Genomic DNA, 14,455 nt, shown 5'->3' on the forward strand with positions numbered 1-14,455 from the left:
GGATTACTTACAAGACGAAACTACTTACGAGCTTAACATACTTACATAGTTTTTTCATACTTATATTTCTAAGTAACGAGTAAGCATGTAAGTATGTGCCTCCAACATAGTTACTGGAATAAAAGAAAAGCCTTCTGTAGGTATCGAACACGGGTCTCCCGCATCACAGTCAGATGCTGAACTGATGTGCCATTCTAGATATAATTTAATTAATTAAATAACCGTTATTAATCAACGAGGGGGTTGAGGACTTAGAGATTTTTATGTCCAAACATCATATTCAATTTGCTCTCCTAAAGCGGCGAGCATGTTCCCTATTCATTTTTTTTTCACAAAAATGATTCGCAGGAAAGCTGCTTTAAACTCGGTACTACCAGTTCCTTCAGTAGATATAAATAGGGCAGCAAGTTTTTCCTACAATTAATGAAAAAAGGAGTTAGATTCCTTAAACAAGTAGTTTACATGTATTCTAGAGTTCTACCTGAACAATGGCCATATTTCTTGAATAATGCTCATGGATGGACTGAGACACAAATGAGCAGGGCCTCGTAGATCAGGAAATATCTTTTTCGCAATATAAGTAGCAAGCCAGCCTCCCATTCAAATTCATTATAAACGCAGCACCAGGAGTGAAAAGGAGGGATTCAATTTCACGATGAGCAGGAACCAAATTTTGCTGGCCAGAATGTTGGGGTTGTTGTTCGTGATCAAAATCATGCCTATCTTCAGCTGATGATTGTTCAAGACCAGCCCTGACGTCATCAGTTGTGTTACTACTAGCAACAACCACATCTTCAATGGACGTGGGATCACTAGCCTCGTCGACTAACAAGTTGAATCCAGTAGTCGATATATATAGGCTAATCGATATGGGGCTCAATCAAATTTCAAAAGTGAGCAAAAGTACAAGTACAAAGTACAAGTATGTTATTAGGAATTTAAGTATGTATACGACGAAAATAAGTATGAAAAATAGGTGTAAGTATGTTCGTCCAAAATACTTACAAATTTACAATACTTACAAATAGTTGAACATACTTACAACTCCCTAAACTACTTGATATTTAAAAAAGATAGTGCTTGCAAGTATGAAAATGAGTTGTAAGTACGTTAAAAAATATTTCAGGTAGGAAATTTTCCAAATTAAGTATGAAAAAAGCCCTACTTGACAAATTCAGTACTTTTAACCTACTAACATACTTGAAATTAAGTATTCTACCGCTGCTGTGAAGGACGGAGGCAGCTGCTTCTGACGCCAATAAGCAAAGTAATGGAGGTCGAAAACAACTTTGCAACATGCAACTTTTGAGTCGAGGTAGGCCAGTAATTTAGTCAATGAATTGTTTTTAAGTGTATTAATTTGAGTAACTATTTTATGCAAGCGCAGGACAGTTGGACGAAGATGATCCACCAAATCAACAACCTCCATTACCGGCTAATATTTTTTCATCTATATCGTGTAATACCAATCGATCTTCCACTTTGGTCAATGCCAAACCTGGAAGAGGCCGTTTCACCGGTAGCGGAACCGGATCGAGAAGAGGTAACAGAGGTTCTCAAATCCGGGCTGTTCCAGTTAGTGGAGAAGGTGTGACACGGAATTCGTATACTACAGCCTACTGCTACCAATCATTGTATTATGCCCTGAAACCCAATTCAACCCCAACAGAGGTATTATTTTGATGCATAATTTGATAAAAATGCAAGTAGTTGCAAATTGTATTGTTTTTATTAATATTAATATTAATGCGATAGAGATTCGGCTGAATTCCTCGCGTTTTTTTTTAAATATTTTTTTAAATATGAATTTTTTGAATATGCATATGTTATAATCAAGAAAGGTTGTTTGAAACAGTTTGTGTTTCTTTAATAAAGTGACTCGCCAAAGTAGCTCAGTTATTTTGTATCACTCATTCTGGAGCACTGGGCACCTGGCCAACATTTTTAGTCTCAACGCTACATAAGTAGTTGACCCCCCCCCCCAGGTTGGGCCAATGTACTGTGATGAGCATAAAGAAGGAAAAACTATCTTTGTACAATTTACCGTCTTACTAACTTGTGATGAACATATAGGATTTTTCGCCTTGATGAAGTTCATTCCTTCAGAACTGTGACGGGTTCCAAACGATATGTATGCATTGTAACTCCATTAAAATATATTTTGATAAATGAAGAATTCAATCAAAATAAGTAACGTAGTCACGTAGATATAAATACGTAGTCACCAATATGACAGCCGTTCGGAGAATATATTCTTCTTTTCATCGCAATGATATCAGCATATAAACCGCTCCAGTTGCCAAGGATACCTAGAAAACACAACCAAAAGTAGGACAGCAAATATTTAAACCTGTAATTATTCTATTGAATACAAACAAGGTTTTCAAAATCAGCCCATATGCTATCAAGCCCTATATGCAGATATGCATATTGCATCAAAGGAAGAGAAAATTTCAAGCATATGGACCACATATGAAGTAAAATCTCATACTTATTTATCACACAATGATGAATAGTTTTCTTTCTTAATAATGTGATGTCCAGTTGCTATGGCAGTGAGTGCAATAGCAACACGTACGTTGCACACATCCTGTATTAGCAACCAGCAACAAAAACAATTCCCTCTTGGGTATATAAAACGAGGTTTGGAAAATTTTGCTTTTATACAACGGAAAATTTACGTAAGTAATATTTAAGGCTCTCAACCAGTTTAACCTGTAATATTTCAGATCGGCTCAGAGTTGACACAACCTGCCGAATTCATCTAGCCCTTATGTTGTTTTGCTCATTGTTTTTTGATCGAGAAGATAGCTGATCAAAATGCAAATTGCGTATATCTACTAGACAAAACGATTCGCGTCAATTGTTTTAGTGACGCTTATTTTAATAATGAGCGTTGATTTCTCTTTCTCAACTGAGCTTGATTTAAACGGTCGACTATTGACGTTCCTCGCTTTAGATGTGAGTATTAGTGGAGTCAAGATATGAAAAAAGGGGGGTTGCAACAACCGGGAACAAATTGCAACACGAAATGTTTTTCATGAGCTTTGTTATTACTCTAATTTTATATTTGTTTTAAAAACCCTTCCCAGAAATAATAATTTTTACTATAAAAAAATAGAAAACAAAATGTAAAAATTAGAAAATGTATTAGAATTGTGATAAGAAATAAAAATAATTTATTTTTGACAGCTAATAAATGTTCCCCGTCTTTTTATTGATCATAGTTCCCATTTTTAATGTTCTAGCTTTAACGGTGTTTTAGTAAATAAATATACTGTGAGGGACTATACCTCAAATTTTATAAAATCACCAAAAGGTGTTTACAAGGGACCTTATGGCGGATAGTCCCTCCGTAAACTCATTATACCTAGTCATGTAGTTGTCCTAAAATTTTGATCTTTTGTACACAATTAGTTAAGATATCAATTTTCATAAATTTAAAAGTCGTTTTGAAAAATATTTAACAAGATTCCTTCGGGAATGTCCTTCGGGAATCTTTTTAAACGTTAAAGAGACAGAAAATCAAGGTTAAATAGTAGAAAGTAAATAGTATACATACTATTATGTTTGGAAAATTCTGTTTCCCTTTATTCTCTTAAATGATTTGATTCTTATTAACTAATTGACTAATAATCTGTCAATATTATGAGTGGTGCGACTTAGGTGTGGCGGAGGCTTCGCCCCGCCACCCCACGTCGCACTTCATGTTTAGATTAAGTTAAAGTAACACTTATTACTATAGTAACAATACAATTATATCATCCGGTCACATGTTGCATTACATGAGTCTTGGCTAATACATAGCGAGCTACCACCATACCCATTTTTCCCCTTCCAATAATATAACAATGATGATCTAATGGTCATCAACCCAGGCTGCCATTCGCATGGTTCGGGGTTGATGACCATTAGACTTTTGATGGGCGGTGCCTAATTTCTGATCAATTTGTAGACGACGCTAACGAAAATCAAATCACCCTTAACGTATTTCCCCTTAAGGCCCTAAGGGCGAAAGAGGGTTGTATTCAGCCGTAGGCAGTACGAAAAGGGTGATTTTGGTGAGCGTCGTCTACAAATTGATCAGAAATTAAGCTCCGCCCCCAAAAAATGGCTGAGACCCCGTTTTGAAATGGGAGGAGCTTATTCGAACTTTGAATTAAAAATACACACATTTCGGTTGATTTAAAAAAAAAAATAAAAAATACCATGAGAATCAGCGTGAAAAACTGATTCTCATGAAGTATGTTAAAAAGAAATCGAAATTTCATGCAAAGACCCTATAGAGTTGGCTAACGTCCGAAGTTGCCAGTTCGACTTGAACGAATGGATTTTGACCAATCGTCAACGTCCAACGAACTGGCAACTTCGGACGTTAGCCAACTCTATTGAGAAAGTTCGCAGAAAAAAATTATTTGTCGCTATGGTTCATAAAAAAGCCGCGCCATACAGGTGGCGTTTCGTTTCACGTTTCGTAAAAACGCCATCTGTATGCGGCGACATTTTTAAGAACCAGAGAGGAAAAAAAATTTCTGCGAACTTTAAGTTTAACAATGAATAACTTAAGAGCAACCTCCCTACGACAATTTGATCCGAGGTCCGAATGGCACTTTCACGTTCACTGGTGTGAACTATAACTTAATTTCTTGAATAAATTCAATTACACGTAGGCCAATATTGAACATTAACTTATATTAATTTACATTAATTTCTTTGATAGTCGCTTTGAAAGAAAGTGTTATCACACGAAAAAAGGATTAGCGTTCCATCAAACTACAGATCATTACGGCTTGAAAAGGGCATTGAGTCAATTAGGAGCGGTAAACGAAAGAATGTTGGAGAAAAATAAATCCCTTAAATTGTCAGCTAGAAGTGCGAATGATTTGGTAGAACAGCACGAAGCTACAAGGGATAATCTTGAATCCACCATAGTCCAATCAAAAACGAAGCTATCATCGTGCCAGTTCCAAATCGACCAGCTCAAAAAAGAAGAGACATTTTACCGCGAATCTTCTTCGAAATTTGAATTAACAGCATCCCAACTCGGAAAAGAAATTGAAAACTTGAGAGCAGAGATGAAGATCCAGGAAGACACCTTTTCGTTCAAGATATCGGATGCGGATGATTGGCTTTATTTATTTTTTTTTAATTTCTCTCAGGATCATTTCTTTTTCGTTACAAAGCAGATATACTTATATGCCACTCCTTTGTGATGTATGGCCAACTGTCTTTGTCTTCTATTGACGAGATGCCTGTTCAATCCCTTGTCAAAACTATAGACATGAGACACAGACTAGCCAAAACTTTTCTGCTCTATCTCTCTCTCTTAATCGGAAAGTACTTATAAGAGAATCGAACTTGTTTTTTCTGTTATAGTTACGCTCTGCGGTTTGAAAACAGCCACCCAGAAACAACTTATTCGGCACATTCACTTGAAAGAAAATAATCCAAGTATTAATATCAGAACCTTTTGATTCGTTCTATATTTCTACTTTCGATAACGTTTTATTTGTTATTTTATAAGGTACTAAACTAATCACGATATTTTAGGTAAAAGATTCGTGATTTCGTGAACCCCGCGTATCCCGTTCACCATGGCATCATCCGCATTGAAATCTGCGATTATTCTGCTAATGCTGACTCGAATTTACGATTGTACAACTTATTATGTTGACGATTTTGAAATCCAAGGCAACAATTTACGAGGAGGTTATGGTACCGATAACAAAACATTACTCCGCGTCGTAATGCTTCATGTGAGCTTATACTAATCATCAGATATTATTATAAACATATTTTTTTAAATTGTTCTTGTCGCAATTGTATAATGTATACATATTTGTGCCACTGCTTCAGATTCCTCCGTTTTTTGATGTTGTAAGAAACTCCAGTAACCATATCATCAAACTTGGAGGAGTTATCGCTCCAGTTCTTCAATGGTTCTCTCGCACCATGAATGTCAAGTAAGTTTTCCATCAAGTGTTTTCCAATTTAAATTTTGGATTGCTTGCATGTTGTATGCAATATTCATTGAGCGATATAACCTCACGATTCCATAATTTAAAAAGGCATATACATTTATTGCAGATTCGAAATTATACCAGACAACATATTCACCGTCGAGGATAACGCTGCCGGAAAAGGTCTTATGAGCTATATCGTTGAAGGGGTAATAAACGATAAATATCCTGTAGTTTATGTGCACGTAGCCTATAATAGGTATAACAGTCGATTTGGCCTTCATAAAAAAATTAAAATTGAATGGAAAATTGAATGCTGATAGTTGTTGATGATAGTTATTGTATCTCTATACAATGCTCAACAGAAAGTGTTTTCTCTTTTCTTCATTTTTAGAAAGCCGAAATAATATTTGGAGCGATCGTTGCGAACCACATCCGTTTCCCGAAACTCAACTTCCCTTATCCGCTTGTTATCAGCAGTAAATTTGCTCTTGTCATTCCGATGCCGAGTTCAGAAGTGGACGTAAATGCTGTTTGGAAGCCATTCCAGGGACAGGTTTAACTCCAATTTATGCAGAGATGTGTGTATTATCAAATGCTAATGTTCAAACGTGTCTTATACAGATCTGGATCTTTTTGGTGGCCTCGATGACGGCAACTAGTCTCTGTCTATACGGCATCAGCCATTTCATTGCTGAATTCATGAAGAATTCAGAAAGGAGGAACAATCAAGCTCATTTAGGCAAACTTTTTGAAGATATTGGCCGAGCCTTTCAGTATTCCTTTGGAGTTATTTTATCTCAGGGTAATGTAAAAGAGACTGTCTAGGAATTCACATTCTTATTACACCTTAATTTGCATATTGTTCCGCGTCTTTACAGGTCTGCAAGCTCAAGGTGGAACGAGCCGCGATCAAAAGTTGACCATTCGCGTTCTGGCCGGCACTTGGTGCGTCGCTTGTTTCGTTCTGGTGACGGCCTACAGTAGCGTCCTCACCTCATTTGTAACGTCACCTTATTACAATCCGTTAATTCGATCCGTTCACGACATACCCAAAAACCCACAAATCAAAATCACTCTCAACCGAGGATGGGTACCAGATCGTGTTTTTTCGGTCAGTTAAAGAACTATAGCCTACAAGCCTATATTAAGAAATCAACCTTAACATAATTAAATGACCTTAATTCTTTATTTTGCGGACAGAATGCAGACGAAGGTACTTTCAAATATTTGGGAGATCAGCTAAGAAAGGAACCCGACTTACGTTGCAACGTTACCGAGGAATGTTTGGAGCGAGTACGAAAAGGATCCAGCGCTTATGTCCAAGTAAAACTTATATCGATATATAAGAAATAAGCATATTACACAATTGTTGAATAATTATACATAAGATATTGTGTCTTCTATACAGGAAGTTAGAACCGTGAAGTCAATCATCGGCTTGAATTTGAAGAAAACTGGCAAATGCGATTTTACAATGGCAAAGGAACTTTTCCTTGAACATTCGTCTGGCCTGGCAATTGCAAAGAATATGGACGTTGAACATTATAACCGAGGGCAAGTTATCTTTAAATGAAAAGCATTTGAATTTCTAAAAAAAAATTAGCGTCATTCTTATTATAAATTTTCAAGCAGATTGTTAAAGGCTCACCAAGCTGGATTGTTAGATTTATGGTTCAAACGAGATATGGTCGATGCGTCCCATTGTCTGAATCCAATGCGTGATGTGGCCTCCAACAAACAGCGAGTGACACTTGCTGGTTTAAGCGGAGCCTTTGTCGTCCTGGCCTTTGGACTCGGATTGTCCGTGTTATGCTTTTGCGGTGAAGTAATTATCAAGCTTATTTCATCATCACGCAATAAAAGAGTGGTTCACTCCTGTTAACCAACTTTTCATGCATAATTCAATTTCAGTTCATCTCTATATGCGATGAAAATTATATATAACAAGCACGCACATTATATACTCTTTTATTCTTTCACATACCCCCATATAAAAGCACTATACTCAGACAGAATAATTGTCTGCGCATATTTTGGGGTTCACATGTATCCTCAAGTGTATCCTAAATATATCTAATATCTTAGAGTCAATGTCTGTTAAAAACCGCCGCCATTTTCAACTTATAGCATTTTTGGTGGAAGCCAAATCCTAATGCACTAAATTATTGTTCGGTCTTTACAAAATATACAAATTGTTGTTACCGATTATTGCAACCGTCAAGCACCGTCACATACAGCTGTTGCTAATAAATGTATATCACTGGAAAATTCAAATATCGAACAACATTGATTTTTAAAATTTATTTTGTGGAATAATTTTTCAGGACAGTTTATTTTGGTAGGAAATTGAATTTCTGTAGTTTTTCGAAACAGACTTCCTTGTGGTCTATGGTCATGAATAAGCGAAATTACCGAACGATTGATTTAATGATTAACACCGAACTCCTTGAAACAGAAAACCAACCTGCTGAGCCATTGGGAAACTCGTTTCCGGCATCAGAATTCCGAATGAATCTTCCTGAAGATAGCAAAATGAATCAGATTGATGAGATCCCGAAGAATTGGGTTTTTCTCTCGAAACAGACTACAAAATAAAAGAAGAAATCCAAGTGGCCTTTTGCACTGATCTGAAACAAGCGCAAAATGTCATCGATAAGCAAGCTACGGATATCCTTCAACTCAAGGCCGATCTTGAGTTAGCTGAGGAAGAAATCGCTCGAAAACACCTGTTGGAAGTAGACTTTGAAGAGTTCAAAAAGAATGCTGCAGTCCAGCAGCGAGAAAAAGAAGAACCTGAGAAGGAGATAGTCGCTTTGAAAGAAAGTGTTATCACACGAAAAAATGATTGGCATTCCATCGAACTGCAGATCAATGCAGAAAATTACGGCTTGAAAAGGGCATTGAGTCAATTAGGAGCGGTAAACGAAAGAATGTTGGAGAAAATTGAATCCCTTAAATTGTCAACTAGAAGTGAGGATGATTTGGCAGAACAGCACGAAGCTGCAACGGATAATCTTCAATCCACCATAGTCCAATTAAAAAGGAAGTTATCATCGTGCCAGTTCCAAATCGACCAGCTCAAGAAAGACGAGAAATTTACCTCGAATCTTCTTCGAAATTTGAATTAACCGCATCCCAATTTGGAAAAGAAATTGAAGACTTGAGAGCAGAGATGAAGATCCAGGAATAAGACACCTTTTCGTTCAAGATATCGGAAGTGCACTGCATCGAAGAGGAAAACAGCCTCCTCAAGGAAGTTTTAACTGCAGAGTCTTATAGTTGTGAAAAATCCATCATTGATCACCCAAACACCGAATCAAAGTTGGCATTAAAAATTTCTCAATTAGGCCTAGAAAAAGAGGCGATTCAATCACGCCAGGCAATTGAACTCTTGCAAAAAGAAAACCAGGAACTGTTGAACACCCGAGACACTTTAGTCCTGTCGGCTATAACAAAGAAGAAAAATTGGCTCCAGAACAAGTTGAGGCGCTCTCTGAAAGGGAGTTAACACAACTACTCACGCAAATAATTAACATGTCTTGAAAACCGGAGATGATCTAGCTGATCACCCGGAAGAATGGTTGCTGTTTGTCGGATTTTTCATTGAATACAAATCTAAATAAAATCTCAAATAAATATGTGGTTAAATTAATTTAAAATGGTTTTCAAAAATCCACATTTTCGGGAAACTCGTGCAGCATCAAGAGACTCTTTATATGTCACGGAAGAAGCAGAGAAACCTGAAACCGGTGAAAATTAAGTCTTAAAACCCTTGCAATTTCTTATTTTTCTTAAACGAAACCAAAAAATTGGTTCCGCCAAAAATCATTTGTTGAAAAATGATTGTATCGAAACGAATGACCCCGCGAAATATTATTTATGCATTGCGATCCGATTTTATTTAGCCGGGCTATGCGACTATGCGTCATTGTATGGAACATTTTCAGCAAAAAAAAAAAAAAGGGAAATGGGATCGAAGGGATCCAAAATTCACAAAACAGGAGACATTCCGTTGCAAGTTTCCAAGATCCCGCCAAAATCCATCTGCAAAAAATTTGAATTCCTCAATTTTACCAGGAGTTTTGATTGTTTTCTTTGAATAATGGTTGAATTTTGCCTTTAAATAGATATGTCCGGATGCTGGAACGGTTTTTAACGAGTTAGTCTGCGTCTCTGCGATTATGTCTATCCATCCAACGTGGCGGGATGTTATGATGAAGTGAAGTGAAAGTTCTTTTTTTAATTCATTTACGATTGACTTGAAAAAAAAAGAAATTTTAACTAAAACTGACTAAAACTTGATGCAGTAATCACACGTACTTTTATGTAACCGAACTGTCTTATTGAAATAGCTGAAAACTGATAAAAGCGGATAAAAGTCTCTTTAAAAAATGAGGAAAAACCGTATTTGAAATATATTACCATAATGTACCAAACATTTGTTCTCAAATGACGTGATCACTTTGTCTATCAGCTTGTCGCCAGTTGGAATTGATAGCGGCTGCCAAGTGTATCGCTTTGTCGGTGACTTCACATTTTCCCAACCTTTACAGATATATTAATAATTGAGCTTCCAGTTGATAACTACAAGAAGAAAAGTCGGCAAAGTCAAAATATCTTGCATGACAAAACAGATTATTTGAAATCTGGATGTTGCGACGGCCGACCTCTGTTTGCTCTCGGTCTACAGACAGAAGCGACGGAAAGCAAACTTTCTTTATTAATGAAAGCGTAGAAATAGTTAATTTTCTATCTTTAGGTTGTGACATTACCGGAGAATGTTAATCCCTGAGGCAACTAAACTGGGAGAGAAATTGACGATCTCGCCGTTTGGTTTTTTGCTATACGTTTGAAAGTATTTGAAACGATTTGAAACAGTTTTGTGCTTTTATCTAACCTTTTTGACAGGTTTTATGTTTCGTGGTCGCTGCTTTCTGAATAACTACGGCCACCCGTCAATGATCACATGATGATAAATGATATAAATGAGCAGTGTATTGGCATTATTGAATCCAGTGCGAGCTCAGAGTAGAAACGGGACGCAATATGTCGGGTCAACGAGTCGCTCTTCTCGTCACTTTTTTCCTCGTCTCGGCGATTAACGAGGCTTTTAGCAGCAGCAAGGTTACGCAATGCCCTGCGTTCCAGCTCAGTTCGATCTTGAATAGTCATCCTTCAAAGTACCAACTACCAGTCCAATCAGGTAAAAAAAAAGTGTTATTCAATTGCAGCTCTTCAAATTTAATCTAAAAAAATAATGAATTTGAAAAAGGATATCACATTGGATCGCAAAAGTCCAATCATGAGGAGAGGATCGTCGGCGGTGAGGAAACGACTCCCAACGAATTTCCCTTCATGGCGTATCTGGAAGTGAGTTACTGGAACGGATACATTGCCCATTGCGGTGGAACAATCGTCAGCAACCGCTGGATCTTAACGGCCGCTCACTGCACTTATACGTATTTGATACAATTTTTTTACATATTTGAATGTAAATAAAAAGGCGTTTTTCTTGACATTCAGAGCCGTCAAAGTGGCCATCACTTTTGGAGCCCATAACGTTGGTCCTGGTAGCAGCGACCAACACCAAGTAACATATATTTTGGAGGGGGCAGACGCCCAATCGATTAATTATCCTGGCTGGTACATTGAAAAAGTCGAGGACGACATTGCACTCATCAAATTACCGGAAGACATTCCACTAAACCGTAAGCGTAATACTTGGAGAAGTCAGTAATTTTACATCAACATTATTTTTTTCTATTTTTTAAAAAGAATGGATCCAACCAGCAAGATTACCTTACTCTGACGACCCTAAACAAGTTGGCGATTCAGTTGTCTTGACTGGATGGGGAATTTTCTTTAGCACTCGTAATTAACTTGGTTTTCATTCTCTTTTAAAATAAAAATCAAACATCAAAATTGCGCAGCTGACAGCGGATTGAGTCCCACCCTCCGCCAGGTCAACACTACAGTCATATCATACGACATCTGTCAACAGAATGCCGGAGTCGGATCCTTTTCAGATGAAAAAATTATCTGCGGCGATGGATCGCAAGGACGTCGCTATTGTTACGTAATGCCAAATTCGAAAAATTCCGTTGGAACTCGTATTTTATCTTTTTTGGGATGACAGGGAGATGATGGCGGACCAATGAATAATTACCGAGAAGACGAACAGGAATGGTTCGTCATTGGTGTTGCCTGGTTCGGAGAACAGACCACCACTTGTCAGAGTTCGGCTAAACCCAATCTTTACGCCCGCGTCAGCAACTACGTCGATTGGATTTACTATCAAACTGGAATCCCGCCAAGAGAGAAGCCGTCAACGACTACCAGTACCACCACGTCAACAACAACGGAAGATCCTAACGGCTTGAGTTGTTTTAGTTGCAAGTAAGTCAATCAAATGACATCATCACATTGTTTTTTAATTAAATAGAATTGCTAACTTTTAATTACCAGGAATAGGGAAAATGGAATTTATCCATATCCTGATCTTGCATGCACAAAATACTTTTACTATTGCTCTAATGGAATGGCTTATCTTCAGGTTGGTATTTTTTTTTCTTCCATTTTTCTTTCCTTTATGGGTTGATTAAAAATTTATTTGAAATTCCAAAATGAAATCAGGATTGCCCCACTGCTGGTACCATCTTTTACTATGCTCTATGCGCTTGTGAATTTCCATCAAACGTTCCCGGCTGCGAGGACTACACTGGGGGAGCCGTAAGTGACCACTTCAACGAATGAATTTTTGAAGATTTGATGGAAAAAACAGAGTTATCCACTTTATAAATAAATAATCTATGTAGTCGTCTTAGACGCCCTTTACAAGTTAATGACGATTTATTGTTAATTTCAATCAAATGGAGTATGAAAATAGTTGTTTTTTTTTCTTAAAATAGAGACTACCATAATAGAGTCAACCATATACTACATTGTTGATTGCAGACATTTATTGTTGATACTGGGGAAATCAATTTTGTTTTAATTTGTAATGAAAACGGCAAAAAAAGCTTCGGAGAGGCGAAAATTGTTGGAGATAAGTATAAGATTTAGAATTTTTGCACGAACCATTTCATTATTTTGACGTTCTTCTTATTCTTTTTTTTTGTAGTGCGTCGTCTAAAGTTAAGGGGGGGGGCTGTGTGTTTTTTCTCTCACACGATCTCGCGACTTTTTTACTTATTCGGCCATCTTTCTTCTTGGGCCCCCCTCTTTGAATTCTATTCAACGAGAACAAATCTAAATAAGGTACACACACACTGGCCTCTCTTAACATTTATTTATGTGAAGAGTAGCCTATGTTTTCACTAGACGAGTACTTGGGGCCTTTGTGGGTTCCCTACAGAGCACTGGGATCGCCGAAGGAGCGACAATGTCACAACATCCTGATTAATATTAATTACCAATTATAGCCTGAAACTAAAAAAAAAAAAATTTGAAAAACGTCGTCCATTTGCCTTCATTTGGTGTTATTTTGTCATTTGATTTATTTGGACACGTTTTCTGAAACGGAACGAATTCAGGAATTCGTATCAAAAAAGGAAAAAGAAAATTTAGATCGCCGCCGCCGCCGCCGTCCCTCGTAGTCGTAGCCCGTAGGTGTGTTTTGTCTGTCTCTTTTCTCTTTCTATCATATTGTAGTTGTTGAGCCTTACGTCATCTATTGCATTTTCTAACCACCCAATTTCAAAATTGCTTGGCGCGAAAAAAAAATTTCCTGAACAAATTATTGGGGAAAGGCCGGAAAGCTGGTTGGAGAGCCAAGTAAATTTTGAATTTATGCTGTCATTTCTTGGGAAATGCAACAGATGGCAAGGCATCATCGTATGGAACATTGTTAGTAGCAAAAAGAAATTAGAATAAGGATCAAAATTTTACAAAAAAGGAATAGCCCCTACATTTCCAAGATCCCTGCACAAATATATCTACAAAAAATTTGGATTCCTCAATTTCCCCAGGAGTTTCAAAATACCAAATCTCGAAGGTCAATGCAGCAGTGGCGATTTGAACGGAAGTTGATCAAGGTTCATCGCATTCTTTCCCCCAAAAAAATTGCTCATTACGTACATACCTGAACAACAGAAATCGTTTTGATGTCGAAACATAAATCGTTTCTATAAAATAAGAAATGTTTCTGTCTATGGGAATCTGGCGAAATGGCAGTTGTTTTGTTTTTTCTTACCGGGGGGAAAAACCTAATCAGGAGAAACATTGGAATAATGACAACACACAGTATCAGACTCCCGATTCCGGTTTCCGGGACAATAAAAGAAGCGATTGCCATTTCCAAGGTTGTCACGTATCACATGCATACTATCTATCGTTCGATCTGTACACAGAAGTAACTTTTTATCACACTCTATCAGTTCGATGGAAAAATCCAGAATATTGGAGGAAAAGATATCTTGTGTTTTCGTCAAATATTTCTGTGCTGGCGGCAAGTATCCGCCTCACAGACACGATAAAGTTATCACGATAATAAC

General features: G+C 37.3%; 2 protein-coding genes across 2 annotated transcripts in view; both read left to right on the plus strand.

Annotated features, from left to right (window-relative positions):
• Positions 1-5,698: 5,698 nt before the first annotated feature.
• Positions 5,699-14,455, plus strand: part of LOC124348545 (ionotropic receptor 93a-like) — a 29,016-nt gene continuing 20,259 nt past the window's right edge. Inside the window, exons 1-3 of the mRNA XM_046798775.1 lie at positions 5,699-5,756; positions 5,857-5,963; positions 6,088-6,169. Of these exons, the coding sequence (XP_046654731.1) occupies positions 5,748-5,756; positions 5,857-5,963; positions 6,088-6,169 (198 nt within the window). The 5' untranslated portion in view covers positions 5,699-5,747. The remainder of the gene's footprint in view (positions 5,757-5,856; positions 5,964-6,087; positions 6,170-14,455) is intronic.
• On the plus strand, positions 10,991-12,858 carry LOC124351029 (chymotrypsin BI-like). Its single transcript, XM_046801781.1, has 8 exons — positions 10,991-11,166; positions 11,236-11,422; positions 11,487-11,671; positions 11,739-11,834; positions 11,894-12,039; positions 12,100-12,359; positions 12,429-12,516; positions 12,597-12,858. The coding sequence occupies exons 1-8, from the start codon at positions 11,010-11,012 to the stop codon at positions 12,714-12,716; spliced, it is 1,239 nt and encodes a 412-aa protein (XP_046657737.1). The 5' UTR covers positions 10,991-11,009; the 3' UTR covers positions 12,717-12,858.

This window comes from Daphnia pulicaria, chromosome 7 (assembly GCF_021234035.1).
Source record: "Daphnia pulicaria isolate SC F1-1A chromosome 7, SC_F0-13Bv2, whole genome shotgun sequence".
In the NCBI taxonomy this organism is placed as follows: domain Eukaryota; kingdom Metazoa; phylum Arthropoda; class Branchiopoda; order Diplostraca; family Daphniidae; genus Daphnia; species Daphnia pulicaria.

Coding starts and splice junctions, on each gene's coding strand:
- LOC124351029 (XM_046801781.1), top strand. CDS start 11,010: ATGTCGGGTCAACGAGTCGCTCTTCTCGTCACTTTTTTCCTCGTCTCG. Junction 11,423..11,486: donor GCCGCTCACTGCACTTATAC/GTATTTGATACA, acceptor CTTGACATTCAG/AGCCGTCAAAGTGGCCATCA. Junction 12,360..12,428: donor TTGAGTTGTTTTAGTTGCAA/GTAAGTCAATCA, acceptor TTTAATTACCAG/GAATAGGGAAAATGGAATTT.